Source organism: Centrocercus urophasianus, unplaced genomic scaffold (genome assembly GCF_019232065.1).
Source record: "Centrocercus urophasianus isolate 14NV4802_14NV808 unplaced genomic scaffold, USGS_Curo_1.0 seq_27, whole genome shotgun sequence".
Classification (NCBI taxonomy): Eukaryota; Metazoa; Chordata; class Aves; order Galliformes; family Phasianidae; genus Centrocercus; species Centrocercus urophasianus.
The window spans coordinates 3,541,178-3,562,078 of NW_024884833.1; the positions used below are offsets into that span (position 1 = coordinate 3,541,178).

The window sequence follows — 20,901 nt, forward strand, 5'->3', positions numbered from 1 at the left end:
CTAAAAGTCTAGCTTTAGTATCTTTTTATAAATGCTACAAAAAGAAAGGAAGATAAAACCTCTTTTAATTTCATTATTACTAATTCATGTGAATTACATATATTTTTCCAACCCACCAACAAAGTGTCCGCTCCTCCAACTATGCTTAGACCAAGACCAGTCCGTCCTTTGGAGATATCAATGGTTGTTTCACATCCAGGAATAATGGGACAAGTAGCCGGGTCAGAAGCTAGTGTGGCTGGAGTTGAAGACCTGCTCGTATCTAAAACAACAATATAACATCCTCGTTACAGTAGGATGGCTAGGTATCATAAAAGTGAATTTACCACATCATTTTGAGAGTTGACCAATAGCTCAACAGTAAAAGCACAACAGCTGATCTACTGATAACATCCTAGTTTCAAAATGACCACATAATGCCATTCTCCCTTCTTCTCAAGCACTGTCCAATGGTTTTAGTAGCAGTTATCCAATTTCTACGCCATTAAGTACATGGACCACTGTTTTGACTTAACTTAGATAGGATCATATAAAATGTACTGTATTTGTACTACTTCATTCTCACAGTTGGGATAGTTAAAGAAGATAATTCAACTTAAACTCTGTCACAGATGGAGTGCATACTATCTACTACATACATGGATACAAAGATGTCAGCCCAATCCTTCTACAAGGGGTCAAGTCAAGGTTAATCTAAGTATTCTATCAGACTCAGACTTGTACCATGAGAAAGAATATGAAGCATGAGTCAACTACAGTGGTAGTCCAGCAGTCTTTGGTCAACTTATAACCTGAAATAGCAATTATCTGTGATATTAACTAAGTTAATATTATCTCTAGCATGACACAAATTGATCTTTGCTTCAGGTTTTTTTTTTTTTTTTTTTTTTTTGGTCAGTTCTGTATCTTTCAAAGTTAAAACAAGCAAACAACCTAAGTATGCTACAAGGATATATTGTGCAATAATTTAATTAAAGAGAAGGAAGCGCAATCAGAGCATCTGGGATGTTAGCATCATCTCTATCACTGATGTCTCATGGGCTTTAAAGAGACATCAAAAACAGAGTTCTTCAGAATTTAAAATCAAGTATGTAAGTCCTTTTTTAGACATTTTAAAGACTGATTGAAAGAAGTACCACTGAAACTAGAAGAAGGTTTGATCATTCAAAAATAAACATTTCTAGTACACAAACATTTAGGTATTGCATGAGCAAATAATTCAGTAGGAACACTAAGCTTCAAAACAAGTAGGTCTGGCCTCTGAAGGGAAGTAGAAGAGCACTCTTGACTATTCAAGGTTAAAGCTTCTACGCAAGCTGTTCTGTTATGCAAGCTGTTTGTTGTACGGTAAGAAACTGTTACATAAGCACAGAATGGTTGAGATTGGAAGGGACTTCTGGAGGTCACCTAGTCCAACACCCCTGTTCAGGAAGGAATACCCAGAGAAAGCTACCCAGGACTGCGTTCAGGTGGCTTTTGAAGATCTTCAAGGAGGGAGACTCCACAAACTCTTTAGGCAATCTGTACCAGTGCTCCCTCATCTGCAGGGGAAAGATAGACTTGGTAGAAGAAAACTGGGAAGTAAGTTATAGAATCATAGAATCATAGAATCACCAAGGTTGGAAAAGACCTAAAAGATCATCCAGTCCAACCGTTCACCTATTCCCAATAGCTCCCACTAAACCATGTCCCTCAACACAACATCCAGCCTTTCCTTGAACACCCCCGAGGTTGGTTACTCCACCACCTCCCTGGGCAGTCCATTCCAGTGCCTGACCACCCTTTCTGAAAAGTAATACTACCTAATGTCCAGTCTGAATCTCCCGTGCCATAGCATGAAACCATTCCCTCTGGTCCTATCACTAATGACACGAGAGAAGAGGCCGACCCCCAGCTCACTACAACCTCCCTTCAGGAAGTTATAGAGAGCAATGAGGTCTCCCCTGAGCCTCCTCTTCTCCAGGCTGAACATTCCCAGCTCCTTCAGCCTCTCCTCATATGGCCTGTGTTCCAGACCCCTCACCAGCTTTGTTGCCCTCCTTGGAACACGTTCCAGGGCCTCAATATCTTTCTTGCAGTGAGGGGCCCAAAACTGGACACAGTACTCGAGGTGCGGCCTCACCAGTGCTGAATACAGGGGAACAATCACCTCTCTGCTCCTGCTTGCAACACTGTTTCTGATGCAAGCCAGGATGCCATTGGCCTTCTTGGCCACCTGGGCACACTGTCGGCTCATGTTCAGCCAAGCATCAGTCAATACCCCCAGGTCCATTTCCTCTACGCAGTCCTCCAGCCACACCGCCCCAAGCCTGTAGCGTCTCCTGGGGTTGTTGCAGCCGAAGTGCAGGACCCGGCATTTGGCCTTGTTGAAACTCATCCCATTGGCTTCAGCCCAGCTCTCCAGCCTGTCCAGATCCCTCTGTAGGGCCTCGCTACCCCCAGGCAGATCCACACTTCCCAATTTGGTGTCATCTGCGAATTTACTGAGGGTGCACTCGATGCCCTCATCGAGGTCATCAATAAAGATATCGAAGAGGACAGGCCCCAGCACCGACCCCTGGGGAACACCACTTGTGACTGGTCGCCAGCTGGATTTGACTCCATTATATATATATATATATATATATATAAAACATATATATATGTATATATATGTATACATTACATTACATTACATATATATGTGTATGTATATATATATACATATTATATATATAATACAATCAGCTCGAGGATGAAGAGGAAAAAGATCTTTCAAGAGATGTACTGTATACCCCTACAGACTGGTGAAATCAAGTTTCAATCGCAACCCAAGGATAATGGAGGGGGTACTGACAACGCCTCCATCAGTAGTTTGTCCATAAGATTTGGTGTGGAAGACTGGAGAAAGAGGGAATAGACTTGTACAGAGTGAAAGACCTCAGCTGTGTAGTGTGTCCTTACCAGTGATGTAACTCTAACAAACAACAGAAATAGGACTCAGTAATACTTTGTGATGTACATATATATTGCCTTCGATATGTTCATAATTTAATTAAACTTTTACTAGCTTCTTAGTCATCATCAATCAGTGGCATCTCTTGTCAAGAGGGAGACATTCAAACTTGGCTAGTATTTAGCACTTGGAAAGCATCACTCATTCCTCTGTTCAAGGAAAGATTAAGTGAATTTCTCTCTGATTTAAAGGAAAACACTCCCTCTTCATTCTAGACAACCATGACCTGAGCATTTGACGCACAGGCTTTGAGACAAAAGAGGATCTCTCCATCACTCCACTTCTACCAATAGACAAATGGGAAGGCAAGAGGTAAGTCTTCACTGTGGAGTTTCACTGCTTTATTTAGATTGCTCTTCAACCTGGAAGTACTAGGAAGTGAAACTCAGCCAACAGTCACATGCATACAAAAAAACCCAAAACTTGTTTACTATCTGGGTCCTCATCTTTATCTCATAATTGTTGTGAAACAAGATACATAAGAACCTTACTTTTGACTGCTTCTGGTTCTGGTGAGTTCGAAGAGCAAACAGCTGTTGGTGGCTGGATATTCCTCCTCTCTGCTGATGCGGTGCTGGAAAGGACTGGTGCTATGGTTTGGCTATCTGGCTCTGCTGAGTTGATTGTAAGCTTCACTGAATTTTTGGATGACTTCAGGAGATTGATAAACTGAATGGTATAAAGAAAAGATGGTGAAGAATGTAGTTGGACTTCCCATTGTGAAAGAAAAATAAGGCAAACGAACTGCTCTCCAAACTGAAGCCACTATTCTGGAGATTTTATTGTCAATTAACAATCATAAACATTGATGCTGAGGTCCTGACCTGGATAACGTTATTCAATTACCTTCTATAGAAGTCTGCCAAAATATACAACATGGTAATATTGTTACCTATGAGCAGTTTCTCTGGACAAAGGATTATATTTACAGCAATCAGTAGAAAGATCAGAAAACCAGTGTTGTCTCTTAATGTGGAACCCAGTTATGATCTCACAAAAAATCAATGTCAGGAAATCTAAATTTTTTTATCAAAGCACAGTAGTGCCATACAAGCTCCTTAACCAGAAACAAAGGTGAAAGGAAAAACTGAAAATATTATCTGAACTACAGGAGGAAAAGGATAATACTGAAATGTAACACAAAATGGGATCAAACTCATGCTGTAGTTTCAGAACATGGTGAAAAAACTTCAAAGTTTGCTACTGTCTCACAGGCATCAAATCCTTCCAAGCATTTCAATATAATTATAATTATTTTTTTGTTTTAGAAATGAAACCTTACTCAGTCTGTTCCTCCTTTTTTTCAAGCCTTTTCCACTTCCCTGCAAACAATTTCATTATAGCTTGAGTATTTACTGCTTGAAACACAACAGTGCTCTCAGAGAATAAGATGGATACTCTGCTAATTGCTTTTTAACAAATCAGTATTGTTCTTGCACCAAAAGAATCACTTTTCTGGGTAACAAGGCAGATACTAAAAAATGTTCCCTCCTTAATTCATTACAAAGCCTTAACTGAGTTTGGTGAGCTGGAAGTTAGTAAAATCTATCAACAATAAATCGATATACTTAGGAATGGAAATAGCTTTTGCCAGAGGGCTGAAATATCAGGCTGGAGACTACATGTTTGTTACACATACTCCCCATGTATATAAGCTCAGTTCATGACCTGATTTAGCACTGAAGCAACTTACTAGTTTGAAATATAGACATATCAATTTCATTGTTTCTTACACTTTTAAAGTGGTGCAGTTGTGAAGAGACAAGATTCATTTATAGTTCATACTTCTTATCCCAGCACTAGGTGCTTCTTACTCATTAGATGCGAAACAGGGAAAAAAAAAAAATCATATCCGTAGTAAAGCGAAAGACTATTTATTTATGTATGCTTTAGCTTACTCTGCAGTAATTATTTTATCCAGACAAAACTTGTGTATCTTTGATTCTTAGGCTAACTTTGAAAATGCAGTTAGAGTCACCAAAATCTCACAAGTATGTTTGAGACATCATCTCCTAAACTTAGTGGTGTTATTTCTACAGTATTCCAGACAATTCAGAAGTACCTTTTCTATTGGATAGCCCACAACAATTTCATCATCCACTGCCAGGATCTGACTCCCAATTTTGATTCGTCCATCCTGGAAATAAAATAGAAAAAGAAATGTAAACTGGGTGCTAGTAAAAGTATACGCATCTTTTTTCATATGGATTTAAAATATTTTCACACCTTTGCTGCTGCACCATGATCTGTTAAGCTCTTAATAACTACTCCATTGACTGTGTCTTCTTCACTAATGGCAATTCCCAAACCTCCTTCATCCTGGGATAAACAGAAATACGCAAATGGTTAGGTACTGTATTTATCAAAATGTTACAATACATTCACAAAAGACTAGTGCAGATTGCAGAAATAACAGAAGTTTGAGTCTTCCCAATGCATCAATGTTTTACTTCAAACTAAACTATGTCTGAAATAGCAGATTTTCCCAGTCTATTAAGAGTATATTGCTTACCAAGATAAATCTGAAGGAATTTTAAATTCAAACCCCTTTCTTCTGAAACTTGAAGTTCAGCTATGATTCAGTTGTTGAATTCATAAATAGGAAGAACAATTACAGAATCACAGAATGGTTGAGATTGGAAGGGACCTCTGGAGGCTCCTGTCCAACTTTTTGCTTAAGTACGACTAACTTGAGCAGACTGCCCAGAAACATATCCAGGTAGCTTTCAGAGATACCCCAGAAAAGAGACTCCACTATCACTCTGAACAACCTAGTCTGTTCCAGTGCTCTTTCATCTGCACAGTACAAAAGTGCTTCCTGATGTTCAAATTGAACCACCAGGGTTCCAGTTTGTGCCTACTGTGTCTTGTCCTGGGACTGGGAACCATTGAAAGGGCCTGACTCTTTTCATTCTCCCTACGGGTATTTATACAAATTGATAAGTTCCCTCCCGGACTCATTTCAGATGAGCAGTGTCAGGTCTCTGAGCTTCTCCTCCACTTCCTTGATCATTTTGGTGGTCCTCTGTTGGATTCTTTCCAATATATCCATGTTTTTGTCATATCAAAGGATCCAAAGCTTGACACATTACTCCATGAGCAGCCTGATCAAAACCAGCTAGTGGGGAAGGATAATCTCTCTTGACCTACTTTGCCTAATGCAGACTGGAATACCATTAGCCTTTTTAGCAAAAACATTTGGAAACTACTCAGGCAATGATTTAATTGATACAGCATAATAAAACCTCTCTGTGTTCAACCAAACAGCTAGTTACTGCAAATTTTCAAATTAGATCAAAAACGACTTCTTCCAGACACAAAGAGCATTTGGCAAATATACATGATGTTAAAAAACTTCCTCAGGTTTTCATGGAAGGTATAACATCAGGAAAGTTTTTGGCTCACTCAACAGAAAGGAAGAATAAAAGGACTCTAGAAATCTCCAGTCTGACGGCCAGTAAGTAAGGGACAACATTTGTTTGCTTTGAGGGATTCCACTATAAAAAAACAAGCCAGTGAATACAAACATGGCTGGTGTCAATTTAATTCTCAGCACATACCTTAGGAAGTTCCACATACTGAATATTTTTATATGAACTGAAGTCAGGTGAAATACCAGAGTCTGCAGTAGTATCAACCTAATAGTGAAAACACAACTGTGAGCAGCTACTTTCATCATTAACATTTTTAACAAAAAGTGGATCTGATCATGTTATGGATCCATTTAAACTCCTATAACCCTCTTCACAGGAACACTAGATTTACTTCTTAGTTCAGATGAACATAAAGTAAAACAGATCTAGGTACAGTAAATGTAGCACTGGTAAGAAATCTGTTCTATTTTTCCACTGGATTCCTTTACTTAGTGCAATATTTGCTGAGTATACAGGGCACCTATCTACCCAGAACAATGTCAGAATCTCAGTCAAATGAGAAAAAAACAAAATTTACTTAACCTCTTGATTTTGAAGTTTCTCTGAAGCACAAGGTAAAGCCTCTACTGATTTTGCAGGGCAAACAGCCATCTGATTTATTGCATCTTTATTTCTACAAGAGATTCAGTTATAAAACATAGTAAAATAACACTATCTTAATTGGAGCACATTTAACTCTAGCTCTTTCTTCTGCATTATTTTTGGTATTATCAATACAAATATCAAAACAGAAATACAACGTATATTTAACAATTCCTACAAACTGGGCTTAAAAGCATACCAATCTTCCCAAAATTAAAAATAAAATAGAAGTACTATTGGTGCAAGAACCTGAATATATTGAAATGCATTTTTTTTTAAATAAGAACTTACCTGATGAAGATTATTTTCACTTTAGATGGAGCACATTTGATTATGAATGAAGCATTCTGGTGAGTCCTTCCATAGAGTATTTGCCCATTTATCTACATAGAAGAAAGCAATAATTATTTTTCAAATAAAAAATCTGAAATACCACATCATGGCTAAAGCAACAATTTTGTTACAATTATGGAGTATATTGCGTCCTGCTCTCACTTCCTTTTTCAATAAAAAATTTATTGCAATTTCAATTAAGTTCAGTTTAATCAGCATTGGTGAGGCCACACCTTCAGTACCGTGTTCAATCTTGTGCCCTCGCTGTAAGAAAGACATTGAGGCCCTGGCGTGTGTCCAGAGAAAGGCAATGAAGCTGGTGAGGGGTCTGGAGCACAGGCCTTATGAGCAACTGCTGAGGGAGCTGGGATTGTTCAGTCTGGAGAAGAAGAGGCTCGGGGGAGACCTTACGTCTCTCTACAACCACCTCAAGAGAGGCTGTAGTGAGCTGCGGGTCAGCCTGTTCTCTCATGTAACTGGTGATAGGACTGGAGGGAATGGCCTCAAGTTGCACCAGATGAGATTCAGGCTGGATGTTAGGAAATACTGCTTTTCTGAAAGAAAAATCAGGCAGTGGAATGGGCTGCCCGGGGAGCTGGTGGAGTCGCTGACCCTGGAGGTGTTCGAAGAACCTTTAGGTGCTGTGTTGAGGGACATGGTTTAGTGAGAACTATTGGTGATGGGTAGATGGTTGAACTGGATGATCCCGTGGGTCTTTTCCAACCTTGGTGATTCTATGATTCTAATTTTGATCTAACACTGTCACAATGCTAAAAATGTCATTCTCTGGATTACACTGTGTTGTCTGAGCACATTATCTAGTTTCACTTTGTGAATGATGGAGCAATACAGTGAGGCCATGAGAAATTCTAACCAAAGTAAATAAATACATAAAGCCAACAACAAGATTACTACTATTTATTGAATCTCAGCTCTGAGCAATGTACCTTCTACAAAGAAATTAGAATGTTGGTGCATTTATAATCTATAAAGATTTGACCTCATAATTGCCATCTTCATTTGGCAGAAAAAACTCACTGAAAGCTCACGAAGTCCTTGAGATTCACGAGATTTAAGCGTGAATTTGCAGAATAAGGCCATAATTTCCTAACGTTTTATTAACTGTGTTGGTCTCAGACTTTATACGAGAGCTGACTCAGACAGACGTATTTCAATGTGTTTTAAGGATACCATGCATTTACAATACTAAGGTTTTAAAACTTTAAAAACTTTAACGGATTCAAGAGAACCGTCTAGCACACAACACTGGACTTATTGCAAATGACAAGCATGAGAGCAGATCCACAGTATCACAAATCCTCTGCATTCTCTCCCAGTCTTCCCCTGCCAGCCTATATGTCTTCAGTGTCATCCTCACACTTGGTGCTGGGAAGGAATGGCGGAACTGAACAATTTCCTCACTGTAGTGTTAGACGCTGCAACATAGCAGTTTCGATGTTACAAAAAAATGGTTCTGTGAGGGTAATGTTAACTATCACTACTAACCTGAGGAGAGCCACAGCAGAAAATATATCCGCAAGCAAAATCAGTTGAATTGCAGTAACATAAACAACACATTCATAAACATACTGAGAATGTTACCTGCATATTAAGCCATTTGTTCTCTTCAAAAAGCCACTAGAATTGAGCCCAAATATGGTAAGAGAGTCCATGATACAAACAAATCCGTTTCTGTTACCCCTGATACCCCTTGATTTCTCTTTCATGTTACATAAGCTTTTTGGTATTCTCACACTTCTAGTATGAGACAGGGAAATAATGAGAAACTCCGGAGCACTCCACAGATGGATTGCTTAAGGGCCTTCTGTTTTCTACAATTCACAATCTATGATGCAGAAATTGCTGTGTCCTCTATTCCAAGGTCCATTAAAGAACACCAGCGATGATCTAATATTTAGTGCATTTTAAGTCAATATGTTTTAGTTTCTATAAAAATCACAAGAACTCACCTCTAGCAACTCATCTGCAATCTGTAACCTGCCGTCTTTGCCAGCTGCACCATTCGGATCAATTCCCACTATAAAGACACTCATCCTGGATCGGTCTTTGTTACCAGCAAGACTAAGTCCCAGACCTGTCCTTCCTTTTTCTAGCTCAATCATGTGCAGTTCGCCTGGTAGACTTCCATAGCGCTGGGAAATCTTTTCTAAATGTAAAGGTATGGGAAACAAAGTTGAATTTGCATTACAGGCTCACAAACTAGTTGGAGAGTTAAGATTATTGTCCATTGGACAGTATCTGACAGTAAAATGTAAACTGGATGACAAAGTCACAACTGTACTCCACATTTTCATTCCAGCTAAGTCTTTGGTGATCTCTAGTTCTTTGTTTTCTTGCTAATTTGGGAAAACATTGAAACTTAAAGAAAAAAAGACTAAGCATATAAAAGCAATAATCTTTACCCCAATAATACTTTCAGCTAACAGGAATCATAACATTACATATCACAGCCATCAGTTACTGTAGGTAACTGAAATTCCGCAAGTAGTCCTGAGTATGAAATTGTGACTCTGGACCATGGAGAAACACAACGATTGATATGTAATTTAGAAGAATCATTTTTGTGTTTCACTATGTGCCTCTGACAACCACAAGTGAAAGCTGACAGCAACACTTAAGACTCAAAAAAACTCATGAGAATGAAGTAGTTCAGACCGGATACCTCGTATCTTTTCTGACAATACTATTTCAGCAATAAATATTTGAAAAATTATCATGAAAGATAAGCTTACTCCAGCTGTAACCAAACTCATCATCCTTCTCTACATCTTCTACAACTTGGCTGGATGATGACTGTGGAACATCACAGCTTATTCCTGAAAACGCAGAAGGAGGAGGCAGAGGCAGGTTACAAGATGAAGTCTTTTCTGGCTCTGAATCGGATTGACTGAAAGCCTGTGGAGAATAAGAAAAATGTAATGGCTAAGCAAATGCAGACTTATGTGTACAGCAAGACAGCATACAAAAACATCAAAAAGGCAATGACTATGGCTTTGAAGTTTAAATACCAAGTAGCTGGAACTCTAAATGTGTAATACAGCACAGAAAAGCTGCAAGAGATCAAAGATGGAAACAAGCACTAGGCAAGGTAAGAGATAACCTCACTCCAAAATGAATTCAGAAGCAAACAGAACAGACAATTAAAGCCCAATTCAGTAAAGTTTTATGTGCCACTTCATAGGTCAGAAAAAAGTAGCCTGTGCAGCTTGACCTTGAATGTCTCCAGAGATGAGGCCTCCACTGCATCCCTGAGGAATCTGTTTCAGTGCTTCACTACCCTTACTGTAAAAAACTTATTCCTTATATCCAATCTAAATCTCTCATCTTTTAGTGGGAAACCATTTATTTCTCCTTGTGCTGTCACCACAGACCCTGCTAAAGAGTTTGTCCCCTTCTTTCTTGTAGCCTCTTAGATACTCAAAGACCACTATCAGGTCTCCCTGGAGCATTCTCTTTTCCAGGCTGAACAGCCCCATCTCTTTCAGCCTATCCTCATAGAGGTGGTGAAGTTATATAATTATTCTGAAGTTATCCACGCCCATCAGCTGTTGGTAAGTGTATTTTCAAGAAAGTGTTCAGTACTAGCTTCATAGCTCTATTCTTGTAATTTCAGTTTTCACTGTCCTCCAATACAAAGCTTGAAAATAACATCACAGATAATGTCTACAGAAGCCAGAAGCACTGAAATGCTTTATCAGAGCTCAAAGAAACAGAATAACAACATAAACCTTGGACAACTTTAATACACTTTCAAATTAAGGTGTTGAAAAGACTGGAAAGTTAAGAACTTTGTGACACTGAGATTTAAGAAAGATTTAAGAATGTTACAAAGGCACCCATGCCAACAGTTTAGATTTAAATTTCATTAAAAATGCCATGCCTGTGCTTGAAAGCCAAGGCATTCTAAGGCAATGCATTACAGAAATATTTACAATTTTTGCAAATTATACTCTAAAACATAAGCCTCAATTGATGCAGCAAAATTAAAACAAAGAAATTTTTTATCCATCAGAATGACAGAATGGTGAAAACGCCAGTCATTAACAGCAAAAGTGCTTTTTTCTAATGAAAAGTTCATGTATCCAACATAGAGAAAAATTGGTGACAGTCTTCTACCTCAGCAGAGCTGAAAACCAGAGATGAAAAAGAGAGGAGTTTCAGATGCACTGTAAAGTTTTCTTTCTGAAGAGATGAAGGAAGAGGCTAAGAAGGATGTTACTATGCAATTCAGACACAGGGGACCACCTTCTGCCTTCTAAACTCAGCCTGTTACACATGTGTCTCTAACAGCTGGAGCTGGCCCCTCAGCACACATAAGACTTTTGCTCTCTGAATCAGGCCATACACACACGAAAAACTAAAATGCTTTAACTCATGAAATACTTGTTACGTGCCATAGCACAGTATTTCATATTACGTTATTCAAAATGCAAAGCATCACATGGTACACAAACCCATCTGGCTATCAGGGTCACTGATCACAGCCAAGCAAATATTAAAAATGGCAGTTGGAGCGGTATCACTTTCAACAGAGGAGGCACAGGTGGAGGAATAAGCAGGATTCTGGAAGGCATCACAGGACATGTACAAATGCACAGCACACACAGTATCACCTGCTCACTAGAAACAAGACAAACCTTGAATGGTGTGGGAGCAAAAGGGTTAGTTGGGGAACAACGGAAGGTAACCCTAATTGGATTCGATACCTCCTATAGCAACAGAAAACAGCAACCCATATGTTACAGTACCTTTGGCAACATGTAGTGTTACTAACGAACAACTCAATTTCATTACTAACTGCTGCAAATGTATTAAATCAACAAAACAAACTATTCAAGGAGTTGTTAAGGGCCTTGCTTTTGCGAGCTTTCTTACTGAACACAAACCTGTAAGCAGCTGACAGAGACGACAAAAAAGCATTCTTATCTCAGTGCATAAACTACAAAAACAGTTTTTTCTCTAAATACATACACTTTTTTCAGAAATGTTTTTGAAAATACAGAAAACACAAGCCATCATTTATTATTCCACTCCCACTGGAACAAATAGTGATTTCAAAAACGTACATGCAATTATATATCACATATCACAGAAATTCATTTTACATTTGAGAGAGCCAACAGACTGCAACATGGAAAAATAAGAGGATAGTGTCACTCCCGGTCACTTACTGTTTTAAATCAGAAATGCATGCACAAATGAATTAAACCTTTATTTATTACTGTGTTAGGTTAATTTTGTCTCCAACATGAATAACATGCTGTAAGCACTAATCTGAAAAAAAAAAAAAAAAAATCCAACTTTTTTCAGATTTTCAAAGATGTAGGTATCTTGTCCATGGTACACTAAAAGAATTTTCAACAAGAAAAGTGAAAGTATTTTCAGCACCATTAAACAAAGCAGCCAACATTTCTTGGGCTTTCATCGGGGGAAAAAGAAGAGACAGCAAAGATGCCATAGCAAAATACATAGCAGCAAAACACTATACACTGATGACAGATTTTCACTCTGGTAGAGTTTTTAAACAAATATCACAGGAACTGATTTTCTAATTGAGAACTTGCTCCTTTGATAGCTTTGATTAATTCAAATTTGGTAATTACAGTTAATGGACCTGGCTTTTCTTATCCAAAAACTTTTCTCCACTTGTATATGCATGCATGTATGTGTCTGGGCCATTTTAATTCACTACACAGAATTTCCATCTTCATCAGCACAGTATTTTATACAAATACAGTACAGAAGAATTTAAATTCAGAGACATACTAATGGCAAAAAAAGCACACGTATCATGTTTGGTGAGTCAAAAGCAGACAGTTAATCATCATCCAACCTTGTTAGCGATGAACTGAGAAGAATCAGCAAATGGGTTAGTGCTGCTGAAGATAGTTGGCCTACAGAAAAGATAGTTCTGCGGGAAAGGCAGGGAAGAGTTCTAAAAGAAAAACATAACAGAAACTGAACAAAAACATTTTTAAGTGAACCCTCTGTGACTCATTAAAAAAAATGTATTTATTTTGTAGTTTGTGCTAACCAAGCAAGATCTTACTAATATTCTGCTGTACAGACACATAAAGGTAGATAAACTGCATTTGCTCTGTATTTTCAACTTGTATGCTCAAGATGATCAGCTATGATTAGCAGAGATCAGAGGAAAATATTGATCCTCCAATGTGTTCTAGCCCACAAAATCCATGAAGTGTAGTATTCAGTAGCAGAAACAACGTAACATTTACTTGCTGTGGCATTTGTACAATTTTGCCTAGGTATCTCAGTATATGGGATAAACTTCAACCTCAGTTACTTAATCATAGAGTTGCGAATTCCTAGATGAGAATAAATGCAATTTGTATTAATAACACAGTATAAATCTAGGACAAGTTTTATTTTGCAAACCACGCAAATTCTCGCTATTTGATTTATATATCAAGGTAATGTATTCACAGCGCCCTTTGCAAAATATAAGGCTTAGTAATATTAGACATCTCTGACTTTACACCTCACTTTGCATCTGTGTGGATGTATGTGTGATTTACTGACTTGTACTGTAACAAGTTGGTCTTCTTGTTAAACAATACAAGGTAAGGTAGTTACTTATTTAACAAACTAAATCATTTCCTATGTCAATAAAATCAAAGGATGTAACTTCATCACTTATACTCCCTATGCAGTTCTAGTATTGTATTCTACTTTAAGATCAGAAAGAGAAAACAGTCCAATGTGTACTTAAAAGTAATTTCTACAATAGGTGCATCCATCTGTTTGTGGTCTAAATAACTGATTGCTATAAGCTTCATGTTGCTGGAAAAAAGAAATGTGCTAAAGGGAATGCGAAAGGCTTGCAGCAACAACTAACAGTTGAACATCATGGTAATTTAATCCAGATATATGTTGCAGTTACAAAATTTTCTTAAAGTACATAGATCTGTTCACCATTTCTAAAAATATTCTTCTAAGCATTTATCCTCAAATATTACTTTGCAAAGCAAAATGTAATGTAATTTGATAAGACAGCACATCTTGGTTCTACAGTGTCTTCAGCACAGAGAAGGTACAGATCTGTATGAACAAGCTCTTTTCATTGACAAGCCCCTTACAGTAAAAAAGCAGTTGCCCTACAGTAAATTATTTTCTGTTTATACGTGTAACTCACACTCAGATGTCATCTTTTGTAAAGAGAAGTTTGGGAAGAATAGTTTATCAGCGCAATGGTTCTATTACAGTTTCAACATTACATCAGCCACTGCAAAGAATTATCAATTGTATCTTTTTTAATTTTATGCAGCTAAAATAAATATCATAAAAGCTTTGTTTTCAAACACCAGTCTTAGTAAAACAGGAAACAGATTAGCCACAATAATTCAAAATTATGCCTTTTATATCTTTTTCATGATGACAGAGCACCTAAAATATAACTGCTAGTTCTAATTCTAATCTATGCAACTGTGTTGTATTAATTGTATTGACTGCTCACAAGGATAAAATTTGGAGCACTTGAGTTTGTCTACACAGTTACATTTTAAATAATGCATATTATTTATTATTTAATTAATTAAATAATGCATAAAGCATGTCTTCTTCCACAGTCTACAGCAAGGAAAACACATACTAAAATACCAAATACTTTTCCTTTTCCCTTTTTTTTTTTTTTTTTTCAAAATAAAAAAAAAAAAAAAAAAAAAAAAATAAAATTTTTTTTTTTTTTTTTTTTTTTTGTAATTAGTGTTCTGTTTATTAATATACCCAGGATGCTGAGATATCAGATGTGAATACTGTAAAGCATAATGCTGTAACATAACAGAATGGCTGGGACCATAATCAAGGTGACAGATTAACTCTTACTAAGAAGTACACACTGCAGGATAAATATGAAACAGATTTCATAGATAACTGCTTGCAAGCAAAATTACTGAATTAGCTTCTCACAGTCCCCTTGCACTATTTGAGACACTCTACAGTCTGCTTCAGACCTCTTTAACTTCTACAGCAGCCTAAATGAAATAAGAAAAAACAAAAACTCACTACCAACATCACTTGAAAATGACTGCCTTACAGCACTGTATTAAATATAGTTGCTGTGTGCAGGCAGTTAGCTATCTGGGTAACTGCACATGAATGAAGGCAGGAAATTTCTTTTAAGATCTTACTATGAAGTACAGATGCACGTTTCAGCGATGAAGACAGTAAGTATAATGCTTTTAACAAAAGATCACAATGCAAAGCCTGTGTACAGCATAGAGTGTTTGCAATGTTTCTGCTCACAGAGAAACAAAGGTTTGTTAACATTCAAGAAACAACCAACAAAGAAAAAAATAAATAACTGCAATAAAAACCAGAGCATTGTCTAAACACGAAAAGTGGTGATAAAGTAATGGCATAGCTCCCAACCCAAACAATGGCCTAAACATTCAGCGGTGGCCATTTCGTTCACATCACAGCAAATGCAAAAGCCTTACTTTAATATCTTGAGTATCAGTAGTCAACATTCAACAGATCTTTTTCATGCAACTTTACCTTAGATGACTGACGATAAAATGGGTTAGTAGTTTTCTGCTCACAGAGAGCAGAAGCTGATGAAAGCCTATAAAGAGACTCTGGCTGGGGAACAAGAGTTGTGAGACAACTAGTAAATAAACATGCAACTTACACAGACTCTCTACAAAAAGGAATTTTAGTTTCTAGTGATGAAATCAACTATATTAAAGTTTATTAGCTTTTGTCTGCAATGTCCATGCAGCTTAGTGACAGAAACCTTCCGTGTACTTCTATGTCCTTTTATTAATGTCCAATGAATATTTTAACAGATGTTGTATTTCTGCATGCGCTCCTCTGACATGCTGTCAATCTCTAAGAGTTGATTTTAGTTAAGATTCCTACTCTGCCCCCCAACAAATTATCATTCTTGAGGCTTTTCAAAATAGTTTGAGGGCGGCGTGCTGGAGGGCAATTCCAAATCCAAATCGATTTCATTCTAAATGGAAATAATATTTAAATCAAATCTCTGTTCCTGAAATAGCTAAGATGGAACTTTCAGGATTAAATATCCCACTCCCAAACACCACCACCTTGAACATTCAATTTATCTATTACTACATATCATATCTCTTTTCATATTTTTTATGCTTACCCTTGGTCTGCTTATAATGCTCTGTACCATAAAGACTACAGGATTGCCTGCCTTCCGTATGGCTTCCACAGCTTGTTCATGGCTGGCATCTCTGAGGTCAATTCCATCCACCTGCAATTGGAAGGCCTCATCTTAGCATTACAAGAAGCTACAAGAGTCATGAAACAGCTCTGGGTTCCGATCAGAGAACTTTTAAGCAAAACTTAAGCCCAAATGCCTGCTATTAATGGAAAGGTTTCTAACAACTTCACCTCATGTCCCTTACACATGGGCTTGAGGTTTCCAAGATCAGTGAAATGACATCAAATATATGTTCTCCATGGTTTAAAACAAAAGGCAGGAGAAGGGAAGAATTTCAGCAATCATGGTTCAGGCTTGTTACGCTTTCCCTCAGGCAAGGTAATAAAAGAAACACAGTACTATGAACAGAGTGGCAGTATTTGTTAAATACCACTTTCAATAAATTCTATCTGACAACAACCTATTTTCCCAGTACCTAATAAGATTTACAAACTGAAAGTTTTAAGCGCTGGAAACTTTCATTATGAGGCATTATGTCAGAATAGCAGAATAGCATATTTTTTTCTTTTCAGCCTTTTTTTTTTTTTTTTTATTTTTTTAAAATGATCATTAACACCACCACTAATGTAAAGATGTTCAGCTGTAAGACATTTCACTAGAAGCTAAATTTTTAGGTCAGAGCTAAAGAGCCATTTCTCTTTAAAATGTTTGTTTGGTCTTTCTTTTCTTGTTTTCAGATGTATCGTTGTGTATAACAGTTTTGCCATCCAGCTAAGAATATGTTATGGTAAAGTTAGCATCAGTAAAGCATTCTCATGATGACCATTAGCTAGAAGCTAATGCAGATAGGTCTTTTGTTAGTGGCAATTTTTGCACAAAAAATGTTACACAATGAGAATTACCCCTGCCTCTAACTAACACCATCTTGAAAACATAGAGAAAGAAAAAAGAAAGAGAAAATATTCTAAACCCATGAGTAATTAGAAGCATCACTACAGATCTGCAGTTTTCCATGTCTGAAATAGCACATGCACGGGTAGAAAGGAAAGCCTAAAAAATGCCTCAACTCAAAAAAATGAAACCATCCATTCACAAACAGTTGCATGAATACACTACGTACTAATTTTGCTCACCCACATCACATTCTACAAGTACCATTCTCAGAGACAATTACTGCATTCATAAAACTCCAGATAGTCAGTTACAAGGAATGATGATTAATTTTGTGGCCACCAAGTAAAATACCACTTCCTAACTTGTTTCATACTAAAAAAAATCTTCCATCTTGTCCTATGTTCCTGTATTATTTCCATGTTTTTTGTTTGGATCTAGTAGCAGCCACATATCACTAGTCTTAATATGAGTGGGTAAGAAATGCAGTCCAGTCCAGGTGAAATGTTAATGTCTCTATCGCCCTCGTTCTTTATGATAGATGGTCAGCTGACATCCATCATGGTGAAAAGGAGTGTAGCTCCCAAAGGCATGACACTGGACACATGTTAATGTCTAATTTACTGATAACTATTGCAGAAAAGACTCTTCAAAATTATTGAGCAGGAATGCAGAAATCATTGCATAAGCAGGGACTATGTAAGCAGGAGAAGATGAATCTAGATGAACTCTTCTCTGCAACACCGCATAAACACAATACTCTCAACTTCCCTGCAATATCTCTATATCAAATTCATCTTTCTGCATGTCATCAGGAAGAAAACAGTGTCTTCCCTAACTCCTGAAAAGCACAAGAAGGATGAGGCTTGTGTAAGACTTTAGAGGGAGATAAATTATAGCATTTATTTTAATGATATTTTGTTCTTTGGACATCTGATGCTATCCAGTATGCAAACGTAAAACTTTCTAGCTTACCAAACTTCTTCCTACACGTTCTATGAAATGTAGGTGGAACTACCAGCTTTGTACCCCTACTCACACAGCCAGCCGTTCATGCTTCAAACTTCAGTTCAACACAACTTCAAACTGTCGGCACATAAATATCAGTAGATGGCGCTGCTGTGTTTGTAAAGCTCAAGCAGCGCCAGCTGGATGAATTGCAGTGGTCAGACCAGGAGCAAACACCTATTTCAGCGACTCTTGAGACGCTGGGGGTACTGCAACCGAAAGGCACTTGGTTGGTACCTCGACAATCCGATCTCCAGTTTTCAGTGTCCCATTTTTGCCAGCTGGGCTGTCTTCCAGGATATGTTTGATAAAGATCCCTCTCATCACTTCCCCACTGCTCAGGCGGCTCCCCATCCCTCGTCCTCCAACAATGCTGATCCCCAATGACTTGCCAGGCTCTCTCCAAAGTTCAACCCTGTTGTGATAAAAAAAGGAGCAAAATAAATGAAGCCTAAAATATGACAGTGCCAAAAGAACCCCAGATTGGCATGATCATTTAAAAACATTCAGGAATAACTTCAACTTTTTTTTTTTTTTTTTTTTTTTTTTTCAGTGAGAGTTATCTATTTTATCGATTTGGTTGCTCAGAAAGTTGTAACTGCTATTGCTTCCATTTACTTTGGCTTCTAATTAAAACTTCTCTTCAACTCCTCATATTGGCTTGCAAACAGTAAGCCTATAAAGATAAATTTAACAAAACAATTAAATAACCATTAGATTGCAGAGATTTAGCCAAATGGCAGTATGAAAATCAGAAGTGAATTACATCTGTGATGCACAATACACACTAACTGCAGTACTTCTATTTTCTTCTTTCTTTTAAACTGTATCAGAGGTTTCAAAATTTTTGGATTTCAGATTAGATTATCTATTGTGCAATATCTATACTTACCTTCTGGGCTGGTTCCAGTTACTGAAAGATGCATTTTGAAGTTCACTTTCTTCTCCTTCCCCCTCTTCACGCTCTGGAAGCTCTGGGACTTCCCTGATTTAACAGGAACATGAAATTCATTTTGAAAAATCCAAAAAATTACTCCATTCCTATGCAAAAATTCAGGTACTGGACACTGTCAGCACTGTACTTTTTCCAAAAATCTAGAATTTTACTAGAATTTTTTACTAGAATTTTTACTAGAACTTTTACTAGAACTTTTACTAGAACTTTACTAGAACTTTACTAGAACTTTTACTAGAATTCCAATCAGTACCAAGAATTTCCCTATGAGAAACCTGTTAGAAAACATATAGTACACAGGGATTCCCAAAGCATTTATCTCTATTATGAAGTTCTACCAACCAGCCAACAACTGCAGAACCTGTATGTTGAAACTAGAACTAAATCAAAGCTGAATTACTTACTGTTAATACTCAACAATTAATCATTCATTATTATTATTACTTTTTACAAAATAATAAGACCAGAATTCAAAAGCTGTTATTGCTTTTGGATATTTTTTAAAAAAATAACTAGACACTGAATATTTTGGCTTGTAACAAATGAATTTTTAAAAGCAACAAAAACAACAGCAAAATTAGTTCTCTGCAGTATATATTTTGGATAGAATATCAATGTCAAATTCTCAGGCCAGAAGCACTGAGTACCTGTGGCAATACCTAAGTCAAATTGCACTGCATTTAAAAGAAATTTAGGACTGGACAGCACACAGACTCTTTACAGGAAGAAACAAATACTGGTAAAACAGTCTATTTAATAGTCAGAAAAATTTGCTAGCCAAAGCCAAAACTCTGTCGTGAGCAACTTTTTATTTAAATAGTGGCTAGTCTGAAGGAAAATCACTATTTTTCAGCTCTAAATATAAAATAAAATACAAATTATGAAATAAAATTTAGCATCTGGAATTAAGCAAAGTGTATACAAAGAGTTAGATTTGAGATTTCTACAGGAGAAAACAAAAGGTCTTTTGAACTCACGAAGCAGACTGTGAGGAAGAAAATACTGTCAGATCTTCCTCTGACTCTTGCTTCAAATAGGCTCTGTACTTCGGTAAGTTTTCTGCTATCACATATGTAATACTGCAATAAAACAGACATGATTATAGTATGAGGACTTCCAGTCAAATCTTTGCTGGGTGTGAAGAATGGATATGAGGAAATTACTAAAGATCACTTAATGTATGCATTGATTTCAAAATCACCAAAACTGCTATGTTGAAAATAAAGAATTACTAGTTTTTGTGCCTTGTGAAAAATAAGCATATGAGATCAAATTAGACAGCTGAACTCTCTTGATTCTATGGAGAGTTACTACATTTAAGTAAATGGTGTTTTAAGAGCAATAGGTATGTAACAGAGATAATTCTGTTTCAGTCAAAACAGATGCCTCGTGCAAAGATAAATAATAAAAGATTTGTGAAGAATGAAGTATCATTGCCATTATTTGAATATGCTGTTTGAATATGCTTCTGGAAGCTAGTCTGCAGAAGTTTTTTTGCTTTCAAAAGAGGTTCTCTAGGTGTTTTAGGTTTCCA

General features: G+C 37.1%; 1 protein-coding gene across 7 annotated transcripts in view; it reads right to left on the bottom strand.

Moving 5' to 3' along the window:
- MPDZ (multiple PDZ domain crumbs cell polarity complex component) overlaps positions 1 to 20,901 on the bottom strand; it is a 102,814-nt gene that overhangs the window by 15,314 nt on the left and 66,599 nt on the right. For all 7 annotated transcript variants that reach the window (XM_042826935.1, XM_042826931.1, XM_042826934.1 and 4 more), the window contains 13 exons: positions 20,345 to 20,446; positions 19,305 to 19,397; positions 18,650 to 18,827; positions 16,493 to 16,603; positions 10,098 to 10,260; positions 9,315 to 9,511; positions 7,303 to 7,394; positions 6,952 to 7,042; positions 6,556 to 6,633; positions 5,222 to 5,314; positions 5,058 to 5,132; positions 3,487 to 3,664; positions 117 to 262 (listed from right to left, as the gene is read on the bottom strand). In XM_042826935.1, coding sequence (XP_042682869.1) covers positions 117 to 262; positions 3,487 to 3,664; positions 5,058 to 5,132; positions 5,222 to 5,314; positions 6,556 to 6,633; positions 6,952 to 7,042; positions 7,303 to 7,394; positions 9,315 to 9,511; positions 10,098 to 10,260; positions 16,493 to 16,603; positions 18,650 to 18,827; positions 19,305 to 19,397; positions 20,345 to 20,446 — 1,597 coding nt within the window. The remainder of the gene's footprint in view (positions 1 to 116; positions 263 to 3,486; positions 3,665 to 5,057; positions 5,133 to 5,221; positions 5,315 to 6,555; positions 6,634 to 6,951; positions 7,043 to 7,302; positions 7,395 to 9,314; positions 9,512 to 10,097; positions 10,261 to 16,492; positions 16,604 to 18,649; positions 18,828 to 19,304; positions 19,398 to 20,344; positions 20,447 to 20,901) is intronic.